Source organism: Thalassophryne amazonica, chromosome 13 (genome assembly GCF_902500255.1).
Source record: "Thalassophryne amazonica chromosome 13, fThaAma1.1, whole genome shotgun sequence".
Taxonomy (NCBI): domain Eukaryota; kingdom Metazoa; phylum Chordata; class Actinopteri; order Batrachoidiformes; family Batrachoididae; genus Thalassophryne; species Thalassophryne amazonica.
Genome location: NC_047115.1, coordinates 44,251,008 through 44,268,698, shown reverse-complemented (window position 1 = coordinate 44,268,698; position 17,691 = coordinate 44,251,008). Strand labels below are relative to the sequence as shown.

The following is a 17,691-nucleotide window of genomic DNA, read 5'->3' as shown; positions in this document are numbered from 1 at the left end:
GGGACCAGGGGCGATGAGGCACAGGAAGTGGCTGTAGGAGTCTGTGTGCCTTCTGGTGGTCCGCCTTGCCCCTGGCGCAGGTGGTGCAGGCCTGGATGTAAGCCCGGACATCTGTCTCCAGGGACGCCCACCAGAAGCGCTGCCGGACCACTGCCACGGTCCTACGCACCCCTGGGTGGCAGGAGAGCTTGGACCCGTGACAGAAGTCCAGAACGGCAGCTCTGGCCTCTGGTGGGACGTACAATCTGTCTTTCGGTCCTGTTCCGGGATCCGGGCTCCGTGCCAGGGCCTCCCGGACGGTCTTCTCCACGTCCCAGGTTAGGGTAGCCACGATAGTGGACTCCGGTAGAATGGGTTCCGGTGGATCCGACAGCTCGGTCTTGACTTCCCGTTCATGCACCCGGGACAGGGCATCCGATCGTTGGTTCTTGGTCCCGGGGCGGTAGGTGATTCGGAAGTCAAAACGGCTGAAAAACAGTGACCAGCGGGCTTGCCTGGGGTTCAGTCGCTTGGCGGTCCTGATATACTCCAGGTTCCGGTGGTCCGTGAAAACAGTGAAAGGCACTGACGCTCCTTCCAGCAGGTGTCTCCACTCCTCAAGAGCCTCTTTCACCGCAAGGAGCTCTCGATTGCCCACGTCATAGTTCCGCTCTGCTGGGGTCAACCTGCGGGAAAAATAGGCACACGGGTGAAGAACCTTATCGGTCTCTCCGCTCTGGGATAGCACGGCTCCTATCCCTGAGTCAGAGGCGTCCACTTCAACCACAAACTGGCGACTAGGATCGGGCTGCACCAAGACCGGTGCAGTCGAGAACCGGCGTTTCAACTCCCTAAACGCGGCTTCGCACCGATCCGACCAGGTGAAGGGAACTTTTGGTGAGGTCAGGGCCGTCAGGGGGCTAACTACCTGACTATACCCCTTAATGAACCTCCTGTAAAAATTTGCGAAGCCGAGGAACTGTTGCAGCTTCCTACGGCTCGTAGGTTGGGGCCAGTCTCTCACCGCTGCGACCTTGGCCGGATCCGGGGCGACGGAGTTGGAGGAGATGATAAACTCCAGGAAGGACAAAGAAGTGCGGTGAAACTCACACTTCTCGCCCTACACAAACAGCCGGTTCTCCAACAACCGCTGCAGGACCTGACGTACATGCCGTACATGGGTCTCAGGGTCCGGAGAAAAGATGAGTATATCATCCAAGTATACGAAGACGAATCGGTGCAGGAAGTCCCGCAAGACGTCATTAACCAAAGCTTGGAACGTCGCGGGGGCGTTAGTGAGGCCGAACGGCATGACCAGGTACTCAAAATGGCCTAACGGGGTGTTGAATGCCATCTTCCATTCGTCTCCCTTCCGGATCCGAACTAGGTGGTATGCGTTCCTAAGATCCAATTTTGTGAAGATTTTGGCTCCATGCAGGGGGGTGAACACCGAATCTAACAAAGGCAACGGGTATCGGTTGCGAACCGTGATCTCGTTCAGCCCCCGGTAATCAATGCATGGACGAAGACCGCCATCTTTTTTGCCCACAAAAAAGAAACCTGCTCCCATCGGAGAGGTGGAGTTACGGATCAGCCCGGCAGCTAAGGAGTCCCAGATGTAGGTCTCCATTGATTCGCGCTCAGGTCGGGAGAGGTTGTACAGCCTGCTGGACGGGAACTCCACACCTGGCAACAAATCGATGGCACAATCGTACGGACGATGCGGGGGGAGAGTGAGTGCCCGATCCTTGCTAAAAACGTCCTGCTCCTTAGCCTGGGAACTGGGAGGAACCAAGGATCCCAAACACATCCGATGGCAGGTCTCGCTCCACTGTACCACCACCTCGGACGGCCAATCAATCCGGGGATTGTGTTTCATCATCCAGGGGAACCCCAGAATCACACGGGAGGTAGAAGGAGTCACAAAAAACTCAATCTCCTCCCTATGATTCCCTGACACTACCAGAGTTACTGGTGGTGTCCTGTGTGTGATTAAAGGGAGTAGGGTGCCATCTAGTGCTCGCACCTGCAAAGGTGTAGGTAGCGCCACCAGAGGGAGCCCTACCTCCCTGGCCCATCTGCTGTCTAGCAGATTCCCTTCTGACCCTGTGTCTACCAGTGCTGGGGCCTGAAGGGTTAAATCCCCACTAAGGATTGTAACTGGGAGCCGTGTGGCAATATGTGTGTGTCCCACGTGAATTTCTTGGCCCACCCTAAGCCCAGTTTCTAGGGGCGGGCGTTGGTGTTTAACCGTTCGGGGCAATCGCTCAATTGATGCTCCACTGAGCCACAAACAAAACACGCCCCGCGTGGAAACCTCCTCTGTCTATTAGGTGGTCTAAATGTGGCCCTGCTCGTGTCCATAGCTTTGTCAGCAGGGGGAGCTGTCGCCCCACGGGACGTAGAGGCCAGGGAGCGTGGGAAGGGCGGACCTTTCTCGGACCCGGAAGGAAGAGGGACGGCGCGCGCCCGGCCACGTCCTTCGTCTCGTTCCCGACGGCGTTCCTCCAACCGATTGTCTAACCGTATAACGAGATCAATAAGTCCATCTAATTCCCGCGGTTCATCCTTGGCCACTAGGTGCTCCTTTAGGACTGACGACAGTCCGTTTACAAAGGCGGCGCGGAGCGCAGCATTATTCCGGTCGGACCTTGCAGCCGCGATGCGGAAGTCGACTGCATAAGCAGCTGCGCTTCGGCGTCCCTGTCTCATCGACAGCAGCACAGTTGAAGCGGTCTCTCCCCTGTTAGGGTGATCAAACACAGTTCTGAACTCCCTCACAAACCCAGTGTACGTGTGAAGGAGCCATGAATTTTGCTCCCAAAGCGCTGTAGCCCAAGCGCGTGCCTCTCCCCGAAGCAGAGTGATCACATAAGCTATTTTGCTTGCGTCTGACGCGTACATGACGGGACGTTGTGCGAAGACGAGCGAACACTGCATAAGAAAGTCCGCGCACGTCTCCACACAACCTCCGTACGGCTCAGGAGGGCTTATGTATGCTTCAGGGGATGGTGGGAGGTGTTGTTGAACCACCACTGGAACATTTATATCCAGCACAGGGTCGGCAGGAGGAGGAGCTGCAGCAGCGCCCTGAGCGCTCGCCGCCACTTGCGCGGAGAGATCCTCCACCCTGCGGTTCAGGAGGATGTTTTGCTCGGCTATTTGATCCATCCGAGCCATAAAGGCGGTGAGAATATGCTGTAGCTCACCAATCACGCCTCCTGCAGACGCCTGCGCTCCCTGCTCTCCCACTGGTTGTTCAACGGGTGACGCCCCTCGGAGTCCATGACGCTGGCCGAGATATCCTGTTGGGAAAGTGTAGTGACACGGACCCACAACAGGGGGCGTAAATGAACGGACAATGGAAGGAGTCAAATTATAACACTTTACTGTTGTGACTGACACAACCAAACACAGCAGATTACAGAATGTGCAAAAGTCAATCAATAAGGTGTCGTGTGGGCAGGCTCGACGATAGGAGACGCCCGTCTGGAAACGAACCGGAACCACACGATTTCCACCGCCACCGAACCCGAGGAATACTGGAGCCGCCAATCCCGAAGTCCCCAGGTGGCCACCGCCACGGCGTGTCGGATCTGGTACTGCTGGCAGAAAGCAAAGACAGTTAAGGGTGGGTGTGTGAACACCCAGTAGCAATCCTGGTGGGAATTCCACCTCCACCTCTCACTCAATACGCTGCAGCGATCCCTCAGAGGAAAAAGAGTGCCGTCTTGCACAGCCTCCACAAAAAGGACCGGTACTCCTGCAAACACTCACAATAAACTGTTTACAAAATACCACAAAAAGGCTGAGGATATTACCTCTGGTAGAAGATGATATCTCGGCAGTGTGGTGGAGGTGTCTTCCTGCTTTTATTCCAGATGTGGATTGGATGATTAGTGACAGCTGTCACAGATGATGGGTGACAGCTGTCACCACGGCTTGTTCCTGAGGCGGCAGCGCCCTCTCGTGCCTGAAGCCCGCACTTCAGGCAGGGCGCCCTCTGGTGGTGGGCCAGCAGTACCTCCTCTTCTGGCGGCCCACACAACAAATGGTTCATTTCAGATCAGCTTGGTGTATGAATCTCATCGTTCCAGGCAATGACAGCTGTCAGCTGGCCGTTAGAAGCAAGTTAGAAACAATAATAAACTGATTTCAACAGAACAGCATACAGACTGAGCGTGTTTTCACCGAGCGGCCAGTCACGGAAGCATGAATTCGCACCTTTGGATTGACCACTTTGCCGAAGTGACGTAGCGCTGACCTCGTGAACTGATAACTTGGTGATGTTAGCTACATTGATGTGCCATATTTATTGAGGGACTATGCCAGTAATACCTGTACCCAAACCATACATTCATTTTCTATACCCACGTCTTCCAGTTAAGAGTCAAGCCTATCCCAGCGGTCACTGGGAGAGAGGTGTGGTACACTCTGGACAGACCACCAGTCTATCACAGGGCCACCATCTAGACAGGCAAACTCATTCACACGCTCACTCACACTCATGGTCAATTTAAAGTTTCCAGGTCGCGTATCGTACATTTCTTTGGAAGTGGGAGGAAGCCAGAGCACCTGGAGGGAACCAACGTAAGCATATGGAGAACATACAAACTCCACACAGAAAGGACCACATCAGAAGCAGAAGACCTGGGACCTTCTAGCTGTGAGACCTCCTTTGAATACAGGGATGTATAATAATACATAACAGTACCAAGAAACAAAAATGAACAATGAAATCAATGTACTGCATTTTACAGTCTGTAAGTCGCACTGGAGTGTAAGTCACATTTATTTTTGAAACATATATTTCACAAGAAGTCAAGTTTTGCCAGTTACACACCAAATCCCCTCAACAGCAACACCTAAGCAAAAGGGATTTAATAGCATGTAAACAGCATATAACCCTAACCAAGGACAAAACAAGAATCAACTTTTTTTGTGTGCACAGGGGCAAGTCCAAATTTGGGGAGTCTGCAGTTTGCTTAACTTTCCTTTGTGGAATCACTGGGTTTAGATTTAAAAGTGAATCTTGTCTTTTATTATCCCTACCAGTGAATGTTTGATAATTATTGAAGTCGTAAGTCAGTTAACACATCAACCTTTGAAGAAATTATTAGTGCAAACAACTACAGTGTTCAAGCTCACAAAACTACTATGGTCAGCTGTGGTAGAACATTCAGTATGTCTCACTGCAAAGAATTCACTCAACAGGTATGAAAGCGTTCCAGCCAGAGCAGATTAGATGCAGAAAATCGACTGTTTTGATGGTATTTGCTGTTGGGTTTGTTTGTTTTTTTGCATGCTGTCTTTAAAAGTATCAACCAAACACAATCCCACAGCAGACATTCGTGCTGAATCTACCTTGTTTCTAGAACCACCGTTGGCTGGCTGACTCCTGTGTGATGCTGCAGGTCGGCCAGCAGGGGGGTCACCTGCTCACATTTCCTCTCACCTGAGCTAGTCTGAGTGCTGCTGGTACACAGCATGCACACACAACAAACACATCAGTGACCATTCAGCTTCATTGGGAAATGTGCACAGACTAAATCATGTGAGGCCATATACAAAGCATAACTTAGAGGTGAAATTATTTTTATAATAAAGTAATAATTTTTATCTTATTATCACTTGTGTGTGTGTGTGTGTGTGTGTGTGTGTGTGTGTGTGTGTGTGTGTGTGTGTGTGTGTGTGTGTGTGTGTGTGTGTGTGTGTGTGTGTGTGTGTGTGTGTGTGTGTGTGTTACAGAGATAGAAAGATAGATAATGTGGCCATTCATTTTTAACACAACAACACAAAATCCATAAATGCTATAGTCCTACACCTCTCTGAATTAAAAGGCCATACAACAAGGATAACCTGATTAAACTTTGGTCAAATTTGATGTACCAGATCAAAACAAAAACCAACTTTGTTTTGCTCATCTAATATCACATAGACCTGTCTGCCACCCTCTGAACATTGCCATCTGCTGGACATGCCTGTGTTTGATGCAGGAAATAATTTTATCGTGACATGCCTACTATCCCTGGTTCTCAAGACCAGGCACCTAGTGGCTCTACCCTTTTTTTTTATAGATATTTAGATATACCTTAGTATACACTAATAGAGTTCTACCTTAGATTTGGAATGTATAATAGAAGATATACCTTCCTGAATTTTCATGCATGAGGGAATTCACAAGCAGGTGTGGTTGATGTTAATGTCACTTCAAATTAATTTGCCAGAATCTTTCATTTCCAACGTCAAAACCTGGTGACCACCAAGGCCACTGCTAATGAGAAATGAATTATAAGGTTATGTTTACAGTATGTCCACATTTTGATATATGATGAAGTTGAAGCTCTAAATACAGTGGAGCCACACATACTTTATTAAAAAATTACATTTTGAAAATTATGGTTCAGAACTAGTACTGTAAGAATCCAAAGAGGGAGGCCCATGTGAAACCCCTCACGGTCGTATGCTCCCACATCTACAGCTATTTACATGAGTCACGCTGCAGGAGACTCGCTGTGTCTTCCTAGTTGTAGCTCAGCAGAGGACCTGTGATTATTAATTATTAGCCACATAACTGTGTGCATGTGTATTTGCAGCTCACCCCAGTGAGGACTCCCAAATGTTGAGCTCACTGCTGAAGTCCAGACTGGGCAGAAGGTCATGGGGAAACTCCAGCTCCTCCCTGTCCTCCTGGTTTCCAGCTACACCTCCAGGCTCCTCCACTCCAGTGATGATCGGGACGTCTGGGAGTGACAGCTGAGACAGCAGACTCTGCTGACTGCTGAGGGCGTCTGTCAGCGGCGCTCTGTCGTCCCTCTGGGCCTCAGTGTGAGATTGAGTCTGTAAGACAGGACGACACACTCGTGATGAGCTGCCACACTCCAACAAGTGTCAGCATGTTACAGGTAAACATGGGAACACCTTCAAATTAAATGTTTAAAGACAAACGGCAAACTCCACCTGTGTGTTATTGTCATAACTCACAGTAAAGCCAAAGCCTGGAATACATCCTACCACTCACACCAATTTTTTTTTTTAATTATAGGTTAAAATATTCTTTCTAGAATTCTAACTTAAGCACCTATGTTCATAATGATGCTCCTGTGCACCACCTATATTATTCCTACAAAATCCATTATGTGTGCAGTAATTAGCGTCTGTTCTACTCCACTAGAAAGAGACAGAACAAGGAAGACTGCTGAAAATAATTCTATTTATGTAAGAATAATCATTCAAGGCAAACCAGTCCAGCTAGAATATGACTCACTTAATTAGATTTGTGGTTGAAAGTTTGTTGCAGGTGAATTCGCATATGGAGTATGTTTTCTAAATGTCAAAAAGGAATAGAATACTATGGAGTAGAGGCATTTTTTGAATGACACAATTATTGTACATTCATTTTACCATACATTACTGATTTTGTGGAGATGTGGAGTTACAGGGATGCAACACATCCAGTTAACATATTATAGCAAAAAAAAGGTATGTGAATCACAAAAAAATGCAGGATATAATACGTTGTTGATGTAATATGTTGTTTTGAATATCATACTTTGACTTATGAGTTTCTTGAATATAAAGCTGCAGTGTGTAGGATTTAGGAGTATTTATTAGCAGGAATGGGCTATGGTGACCCTGAAGTGCAAAACACAACAGCAATCGCACAGCACAACAGCAAATCAAAAAAACAGAACAACAAATCACACAGTACAACTGCAAATCAAAAAAACAGAACAACAAATCACACAGTACAACTGCAAATCGCACAACACAACAGCAAAAAAGAAACGACAACAACATTAACCAAAACGGAAAAGGTAGGTAACTTCGGGCAACACGAATCATCGCTGATTGGACAGTGGTCCATCTTGTCCTGTGAACCAGAAGACCATATACTCAGGCGCCAGACGAACAGAAACAAACAAACATGCCGTGATGTATTGCCAAAACTGTGGCAAAGAGTTCGAGGAAAAACCAAACTTCTGCAGTGATTGTGGGAAAAGGCTAAAAGAAGACGGTGACGAAACTCACGCATAACCTTCAAGTTTAAGAGCACGTACGTTTTCACTAGCGGCGCTCATATTTTGAAAACATGTAAACCTTCTGGTTCACACGACAGGACGGACCACTGTCCAATCAGCGACAATTCGTGTCACCCAAAGGTACCTACCTTTTCAATTTTGGTTAATGTTGTTGTCGTTTCTCTTTTGCTGTTGTCTTGTGCGATTTGCTGTTGTGCTGTGCGATTTGCTATTGTGTTGTGCGATTTGCTGTTGTGCTGTGTGATTTGCTGTTGTGTTTTTTTGATTTGCTGTTGTGCTGTGCAATTTGCTGTTGTGCTGTGCGATTTGCTGTTGTGTTTTGCACTTCAGGGCCACCGTAGAGGCAGCATTCATGACCATTAGTTGTTTAGTGTGTAGCTCCCTACAACAATGAATCGATGTGTTTTCATATATGGAGAATGAGGGCGTCATATCTACATGGGAGCGGGCCCCCTCATGGAGGCGGCCATGCTGATACAGGAGCCCAAAAGGGCCATACTTACATTGCATTTCTTACATACATAATGCTTATCACAAGAGAAGGCAAGGGTGCATGAACACCTGCCACCAAAAAAAGCAAAAACATAAAGGGAAGCAAAATTTTGAGTGGTGATGCCATAATGCAATCTGCAACCTGGCCACTAGATGACACTAAATAATACAGAGTGCAGATTTAAGACTTCACAAATAAAGCAGTAATAATTTACTGAGTAACATCCAAAAATTATTTTTTCCTAGGCTTTGATAAAGGTTATATTTACTTATGTAATGTACTATATATCTGTCTGCCAGAAATATCTGGGATTGTCATCACATGCATGAGGAAATTTAGAAACAGGTCTAGTTTATCAACTTCTTTCATTTTCAATGTCTAGGTCTACTGTCCGCCAGCATCACTGCTGTTTGTCAAATAAAATGGGATATTCTACCAAAATGTTTGCTCAGACTACACCGAAGGGTATTTATTTAGAACAGTATTTGTTTTGCCACCTGTGTGCTTACTTGATAAACTGAAGGCTATAACTTTAATTGGGTGGTTGTCGTTGTCTGCCAGGTAGTACTGTTTTAAGTTGTGAAGTAAAGGATGGGGATAATGAGCTTTGGCGTCAGTCTTCGTGTTTTTTTCTCTGGAGGTGTGTCGTGTGTTTGCTGTCAATATGTGCCTGTACAGCGCATTGTTTTGACTTTAATTGAGCAAAACATATGGGCAGCAGTGCCAAGATGGCACTGCCTGATGCTAACCAACTCTCAGCCAACTCATAAATGGGTAAAGAGGTGGAGCGTGGACAAGGCCGATGTGACCTGGGTGGGACGAATGAAGCCCGAACACACTCCCGTCTCAGCTTTGGCCAACAAGCTAAAGCTAACATGCTTATATTGGTTTGGGTGTTTTATTAATGCATATTATTTGGCAGACTTTTGGCAGGTTTTCATAATGGAAGGCTTGGGTGAAGTTTAAAAATTATGACAGCATATTACCTCAGTAACTGTGGAGTAAGTGAGGCGGTAACCTCACCAAGCACTCCATACCTGCTAATGTGTGCTAACAGTGCTACTATACAATTTCAATAATACTAAAATATCCCTCAACAGAAATCATGGAGAACAAACTTATTAAATGGTCCGTTAAAACAATTAAATGCATAGAAAGCAATATTATCTCAGTTATTTGTATTAAAATGCTCAGAAAGTATAAAAACAGTCATGTCCACAGCGGCCTATTCTAGCGCAGCCCTGAATATGGCACACTAGCTGTCACTCAAAGTAACCACACCCCTAATTATTCATAACTACGTCACTTAAAGTAGCTTGAACTGTTGACTTATATAAAAATCCCCCCATACAGTTGTCATGAACGGGGAAACTAGCAGCTAACAACACAGGAAAAAGTGGTTTCACTGATAGGCCATTCAATGCATCGCACAAAAAGATAATGAAATGTGAAAATATTGCTTCTGTAAGAGTAAAATATGAATAAAGCAAACTTACTCAACTCCAGGTGTGCGCTATAGTCAAAGATAACCCAGGATGCATAGGACCACACTAGGTCTCAGGACCTATGTAGGACTTTTTTTTTTTTTGCCTGTTTTCTTTCTTTCTTTCTTTCTTTCTTTCTTTCTTTCTTTCTTTCTTTCTTTCTTTCTTTCTTTCTTTCTTTCTTTCTTTCTTTCTTCTTTCTTTCTTTCTTTCTTTTTTACCTAATGAATTACATCTGTTTTACAGTTTGGAAGGTAGCCAGAAAATTTTCAGTAATTGTTTAAATTGCAAGCTCAGGTGAAATAGGCTGTTTAAATGGCACATTGGCTGAAGAATGCACTCTAAAAGGCAACAATTTCATTATACCCCCCGTCACACATAGCCGGAATCACACAGAGTGACATCGAACTTATGAATCGGCGCACATCCGAAAAGTGTCTGATTTCAGTTCCAAAACATTCGGACAGCCATCTGCGGAAGTCCATACAGTTGGTCAAAATTGGCCGACGGTCCGGAGTGTGACGCACATGTTCAAAACTCTCCGGGTGCGGCTGAGATGGGATCCCACAGCTGTCTGAACGCCATCTGACCGCACTTTACATATTCTGAAGGCAGCATAAACAGGATCTGAAATTATTTGAGAGCGTATGAGGGAACCTCGAGATGGATTGGGCATGGTAAAGCCTGTGGTATGATCTGCACATGCCACTTATGCACTTATAATGCCCACCTCCACAGTCATCCATGTGCAGGGGATGTGAACACAGCGCAAAAAAAAAACCGAAAGCATCATGTCCACTACGGGTCAACATGTGGAACAGCGCACGGTGCAGCAGCTCTGGACAGGCTGTTATACTCATAATAGACCTTACAGTACAGATAATGTTCTTCCCCATGGGTGACATAAATAATGTGAAATATTGTGCCCATCAGATCTGCAACACCACGGCAGCTGGCTGGCAGGCAGGTGCGCACACTGTCACACCTCACTTCAGAGGCTCAGAGCTGAACAGATCTCACCACTGTAATAATCAAATTATTGCTTGATCACATTTAATTCTGTCGGACATATGACGTGGAACTGTTTCGCCATGACAACATAGGAAACATGAATCTCACCTCCAGGAGCATTTTGCAGCACAGTGCGCCACGAGCCAGGACCACAGCCTGGTGGAATGCTGGAAACAGTGACATCAAACATAAATCCCATGTGATAATCCAACCAGAAATCATGATGTAAAGTTGCATTGTGGGGGGGATAAAGTTTGCTGCCATGAATATAATGGGAAAGTTCACTGCAAACTGGCCGATCCATCAGGAGGTTCCCTCATATGCACACAAATCTTTTCCGATCCTGTTTATTTCACTTTCAGAATATGTAAATTGCGGTCAGATGGCGTTCAGACCACCATCGGATAGGTGTCCCATCTCAACCGCATCCGGCGAGTATTGAACATGTGCGTCACACTTGGGGCCACCAGCCAATTTTGACCAACTGTGTGGACTTCCGCAGATGGCTGTCAGAACTTTTGGAACTGAAATCCGACACTTTTCGGATGTGCGCCGATTCATAAGTCCGACGCCACTCTGCATGATTCTGGCTATGTGTGACGGGGGTATAAGATCAATATTGGTGTTTTTTATTCTGTCTGTAATGTCAAAAAAAGGCAGTGACACTTTGCTGTAGCATCCTTGCAAAAACGTGCCATGGACCCACCACATGAGGGATTTTCCCAACATGTTCTGCTTCAGTTTGCAGATTTTTTTCATTCTTTAATATGCAAACCTGGGTTTGCAGGTGTGCACAAACATACAGCATATGCACACACATGAAAGTGTGTGTAGGGAAGGCCACCTTTTATCATTCGCAAGTGTTTCTGACACATAGATCCTGTTACTGGCGCCATGGTGCAACAACAGAAGGACACGATGCGACTGTGATGATGCAGCCTGATGAGAATCTGCTGAGATTCACAACTAAACCTCTTCATTCATTATTTATCAGCCGCTGGCAGACAACATGACTGTACACACAAAGTGCCTATCATTCAAAAAAGGAAGATATTGATTTTTGCAGGCAGCTTCATGTATAGTTATTTTTAACATTTAATCTTTATATGTTCCATCATTTTTACTCATCACATCTGTCATTTAAAATACTACCCTGAGACAACTCATTTTCTCTATTTGTGAGACAAATTTACATTAAATTGACTGAAACACAAAAACTAATGCATGGGTTACTCAAAGTGGACTGAACTATGAAAAGCCACATCTGAGTTCTCAATCATCAGTGGTGCAGTTACCGGACACAAGTTAACACATGGAACTTTCCATTACAAAAGCCTCCTTTGTGTCACATTCAGCACTAATTAAAGATCTGACAACTTAAATTTAAGGCTCAATAACCTAATTAATGGAGCCTTCCTCATCACTCAGGTATGAATTTGTATCAGCAGAACTGTATTACTCTATATTTAATGCACAAATTTTATTTGTAGCATAGTATCTGCAAGAAAGGTCATAACGCATTCAGTTGGAGGGAAAAAACACAAGACAACATAAAACAAAAAAACCCCGTCAGAAATAACAAGATTGACACATAGATGTACAGCTGCAGGTAGACTCGTAAAGAAACACATACTGTATTGTTCCACATCAGTAGATGGCACCAAACACCAATGAAATTAGTGTGCCTCATCAAAACAGAATCAGCCTGCCCTTCTAACTAGCTTATAGTGCTACATGATGAAGAAACACAATGCCCTGAAAAAAGAGAGACTCTAAAGTCAGGTAACTTATCCAGCAGCTGAGGAGGAATTATGATGCAGTTTTAAGCTCATGCTGATAAATGCAATGAAGGCATCAAGCAACTCTCAAGCATCCTAGAAATATGGTGTTACACAGTGAAATATTGTAAGATGTCCAGCCCCAGATGACTGTCTTCCAAATGTCAAAAGATAGAAAAGCTTACCGTAGTCCTAAAAGTGGCAATATGTCAAGACATGATTTAAAAAAAACAAACTAGGGACTGTCTACCAAGTGTGTTTTATTCGCATTATTTTCTTTATTTTAAAAAAAAGAAGATTTGGTCCTCAGAAAGCCACAAATATTTTTATCATATTTTTTATTATTTTCCACAAAGAGTATGTCTTTAATAATAATCAGTTATTTTATGTTCAGAACAATGCAGTCCTTTTTTAAATTAAGACAGTCGCAGTCTTATCATGATAGGTTATGCTCATATGTTGATGCGTTTGGGTTTCCTGCTTCCTGCCTGAGCTGTCACTTTGTCCTCAAGATCAGCTCTTTTCATGGTGAAAGCCGACTGTATTTGACACAATAATCTCAACTCAGAAAAGTTAAGTATTTGCTCCACATCATATAAAAACACTCACATTTTGTTGGCTCACACTTTGCCTTTTAAAAAACTGTTGTGTGACCTTTGGAAAGCATTTATTTCAGTCTGCATGACTCCTGAGTAGAAAACATGTTCTGTTATTAATTAACCCACAGAAACAAAACAGAAAGCGAGCCACGGTTGCCTGGCGACCTCTGTGAGTTCAAGAGTCAGTAGGTAACTGTTAATTCAACGTGCCCGTGCACTAAGCCAACTTTAATGATTAACATATGACTGTTGTAAACCGGTTGCTGCAGCAGGAAAACACTCAAAGTCAACAAAACAAACAAGTTTGACACTACACACACACACACCCTCCCCTTTGAGTGTACCTCCTGTGCATCCCGTGCATCCCGTGCACGGATGCTGCACTTACCCCACAGTGCTGAAGGTGATGGAGCAGCTTGTTCTGCTGCACACTCTGCAGGACTGTGTGCTTTGAAGAGGACACGAGTGCAAACAAACATGCTGCAGCACATGCTGCTGACGCTCCCTCTCTCCACCTCACTTCCTCCTCCCCTTCTCTCAGTCCTCAGTTCTACTCTGGTTTTGGCGCTCCCCTCTTAAATTTCCATGAGCCGCCTCAGCGCGCAGAAGGTGCAGCAGGCACAAACATGACACTACTGCAAGTACTGCTCAGACTGACAGGGCTGCACACGGGAAAGTGATCACAGTTCTCCTCTTTCCACTCAGCTCCTTTCTCTCTGTCCCTTCCTCCTCCTTCCCATCCTCCCCTCCTGTTTCCTGACTGGTTGCACTGACTGACAGTCCCCTCTGTAGGTGAAGTCTGGAATTAGGCCGAGCAAAAGGTCAGCTGGCAGTGACCTCCTGAGAGCAGATCAGGTTACACCCAACAAGCTTTGGTTACATGCACACAGACACTGTCATCCTGCTGCATTATTGCCTCTACTGCTGAGGTTATGTTGTCATTGGTCTGTTTGTGTTTTTCAGCAGGATATCAGAAATCAACATGAATCAATTTCAATGAAATTTGGTGGAAAGGTTGACCTTGGGCCCAGGAAGAAGTGCATACACTTTGGTGAAGATCCAGATCAAGGGGAAGGTGCTGTCTTCAATCACTGATGAAAAAGAAGTAACTTAAAAGTAAGTTACTACCTAGCTGACCTAATTAAACCCTACGTACCGACCCGGGCTTTGCGTTCTCAGGGTGCAGAACTACTTTGTGTCCCTAGGGTGAATAAAAAGTCTGCAGGTCATAGAGCATTCTCTTATCGTGCCCCTGTTCTGTGGAATGATCTCCCTGCATCAATAAAACAGTCAGATTTTGTAGAGACTTTCAAGTCCAGACCTAAGATGCACTTATTTTCCGTTTCGTATGGCTAGCATACTGGCATAGGATGTTACTATGCTTTTTACTCTTAATTCATTTTATTAGGAAACAGAGAGTGCTGCGGCCTCAACTTTATCTAAATTCTGGGTCTTTTAGTGAAGCTTAGGGCTAGTGGCCAGAGATCACCTTAGTATTTTTCTTGTGTTTTTCTTGTTGCTTAATGCTGATGTGACTGTAGGACCTTTGTGGCCGGGACGGTGGTGGCATCGAACCCCAGATGGCTCGCACTAAAGACCATTCCTCTTCCAGGTCAGCCAAAGGGGAATTCCCCGTTAGCCAAGCTAGCGGGAACGTCTTTTCAATCAGGTCCCGGGACCTTCATCCCGCTACACTGACAAATTATACTGTATTTGTTGTCTTTCTGATCCCTAATTCTGTTTTTTTTTCTCTCTCTCTGTTTGAGGTGCGGCTCCATCCAGAGATGTGTGTGGTGTCTGTTTCTGCAACCCTCCTGTCCTGTGCACCGGCAACATTTCCTGTATATTCATTTTGTGAATTGCTTTGTAATTTGTGTCGGTAGCATGGCCCAAGCAGAGGGTCACCCCTTGAGTCTGGTCTGCTTGAGGTTTCTTCCTCAAATCACTCAAATCGAGTTTTTCCTTACTACTGTCACCTGTGTGCTTGCTCTAGGGGTTGGTCAGATTAGACCTTACATGTGTGAAGCTCCTTGAGGCAACTTTGTTGTGATTTGGCGCTATATAAATGAAAATAAATTGAAATTGAAGTTAAAAGTCAGAGTAACTAAATGACTTAAGCATTGCAAAAACTGTCCCTCTCAAAATAAGCCAAATCATCTGAAATCTAGCCACATTGTCTTGTATTAAGCAAAAAATTTGCCAATGGGGTAAGAAAAATTTACTTGGTTAGAATTGTCAAAACCAGCAAAATGTCTATAGGCTAAGAATAATCAAAATGTGCCTTAAAACTAGACAGAATTCTTATTTCAAGATTAGCCACTGTCTTAAAATAAGGAAAACAGTCTTGTTCCTTTGCTTGGATGATTTGAAATCCATTACCTTTACTTGTTACTGGTTGAATACAGCTGGATATTAGCTGGAAAAACTTATTAAGAAAAAGCGAGATACATGTTTCCAAACTAAGACATTTTTGTAAAAAATGATTGACAACATTATTTTCTATTTAGACACAAAATTAAGTCAAATTATCTTTAAACAAGTCTTTTTCTTACTTTCTTAGATATCAGTTTTTGCAGTGAGATTCATTCATTTTCTACACCCACTTATTCCAAATAGGGCAGTGCAGTCTCGGTTGAACCCTGCGTGATATCGCGGGATTTGACCACTTATGGGGTCAGCTGCTTCCGTTGTGCAATACATACACAGCATAAATTCACACAGAAAAATGGTGTACTGTTCTGTTTTTGGCTGCAATCACCGAATCAGTCATGAAAAGTGGGGGTTTTTTCAGTTCCCAGTGGAGAAGTGAAGACGAGGCAAATGGGAGACATTGTGTCGGTAAGTGTGAGGCTACACAGCTAACCAGAGTAACCACATTCTGTCGCCTGCAAAACTGCCTCGACATGTTTGTGCTCCGGGTCATAAACAAACCACAACACACAGCCGAGTCTCACATTCATTTTTTCATCCTCTCGTCACGAAATGAGTCAAATTTTCATGCCGGGGTTTTTTTAAACTCACTATACTAACCCTACTCCTACCCCCAACCCTAACCTTAACCATAACCTAATCCCTACTCCTTCTCCCCACCCTAACCACTTTCCTTGCATGTAATTTGCCCAAAAACTCAGAGAAATGCCATGTTTTGTCCCTGGAAGTAGAGGAATGACATCATATGCATCATATTTGAACCCTTTAGCACCCACCCTCAAACAAGACTGTGCTGTCCAACTGAGGATCACCGGGGGGGCTGGACCCTATCCTGGGGTACAACCTAAACAGGATGCCAGTCTATGCAGGGCCACATATGGACAGACAAACACATTGACAACTATGGCCAATTTAAAGTTTCCTGTTCACCTGCACAACCCACACAGTACAAAGTACAAAGTTCATGATGGTAAAAACAACTGTTGAACATCCCGCCACAGTTAACACAAGACCATGGCACAATGATGGAAAATCCACCCTCCTTGACCCTCAGGCAGTGATAAGCCCTGATCTAGGGTTTTGCAGTGTATGGACTGCGTTTCACACTGTGACCTTTTGGGATGCATATCAGTGAAACTAACAACGGGGTTAATTTAAAAGACTCCTTTAATTAATCTGACCTAGGCTTTATCTTGATTTTGTCAATGCTGATTAGAAGGTCAGAACATTCAAAATGAAGTTCTGTAAAAAGGGCAAAAGCATCATCCACTCTTTGATCCTGATTCTTTTAATCCTGGTTGCAACATTAAAACCCGACAGATAGACAGAAAGACAGACAGACAGGCAGATGGTGGTGAAAACACAACCTGGTGAGGTTCAAAGATAAGTGATCAAAACCAAAGATTACTGATCAACATTAACAGTCAGCAATCAGGATCAAAGATCAGGATCAAAGGATGTAACCAGGATCAGGATGTAAGAATGTTTGAAAATACATCAAAGGTTCTCACGGTGAAAAAGAAATGGATAAAAGAAGGAATTTGACTTTTGCAGAGGAACGCACTCTTTTATGTATAAAACCTGCACTTTCTCATCGCACTCTGACCCCTCAGCTTCGCTGATGTCTGACATCTTCATCAACACGCCTCTTCCCCTCCTAACACTTAATTAAGGAACCCAGTCATCCTTTAAACAGTCAGTGCATGACTTGGCTGTTTTTAGATTCAGAACCATGAAAATGTAGCAGCTGTTATTCACTGTTTCCAGCCGCTAAAGTGTCTATTCTCACTGCACCGTCTCCTCCAGTGGAGCCAAGACGATTTTTATTATAATCCTCTTTAAAAAGAACTTACAAAAATGTGACTATTTCAGTCT

General features: G+C 44.7%; 1 protein-coding gene across 1 annotated transcript in view; it reads right to left on the bottom strand.

Moving 5' to 3' along the window:
• Window positions 1-17,691, bottom strand: part of LOC117522948 — a 38,116-nt gene that overhangs the window by 8,454 nt on the left and 11,971 nt on the right. The window contains exons 5-6 of the mRNA XM_034184369.1: window positions 6,581-6,819; window positions 5,344-5,454 (exon numbers count right to left, since the gene is read on the bottom strand). Of these exons, the coding sequence (XP_034040260.1) occupies window positions 5,344-5,454; window positions 6,581-6,819 (350 nt within the window). The remainder of the gene's footprint in view (window positions 1-5,343; window positions 5,455-6,580; window positions 6,820-17,691) is intronic.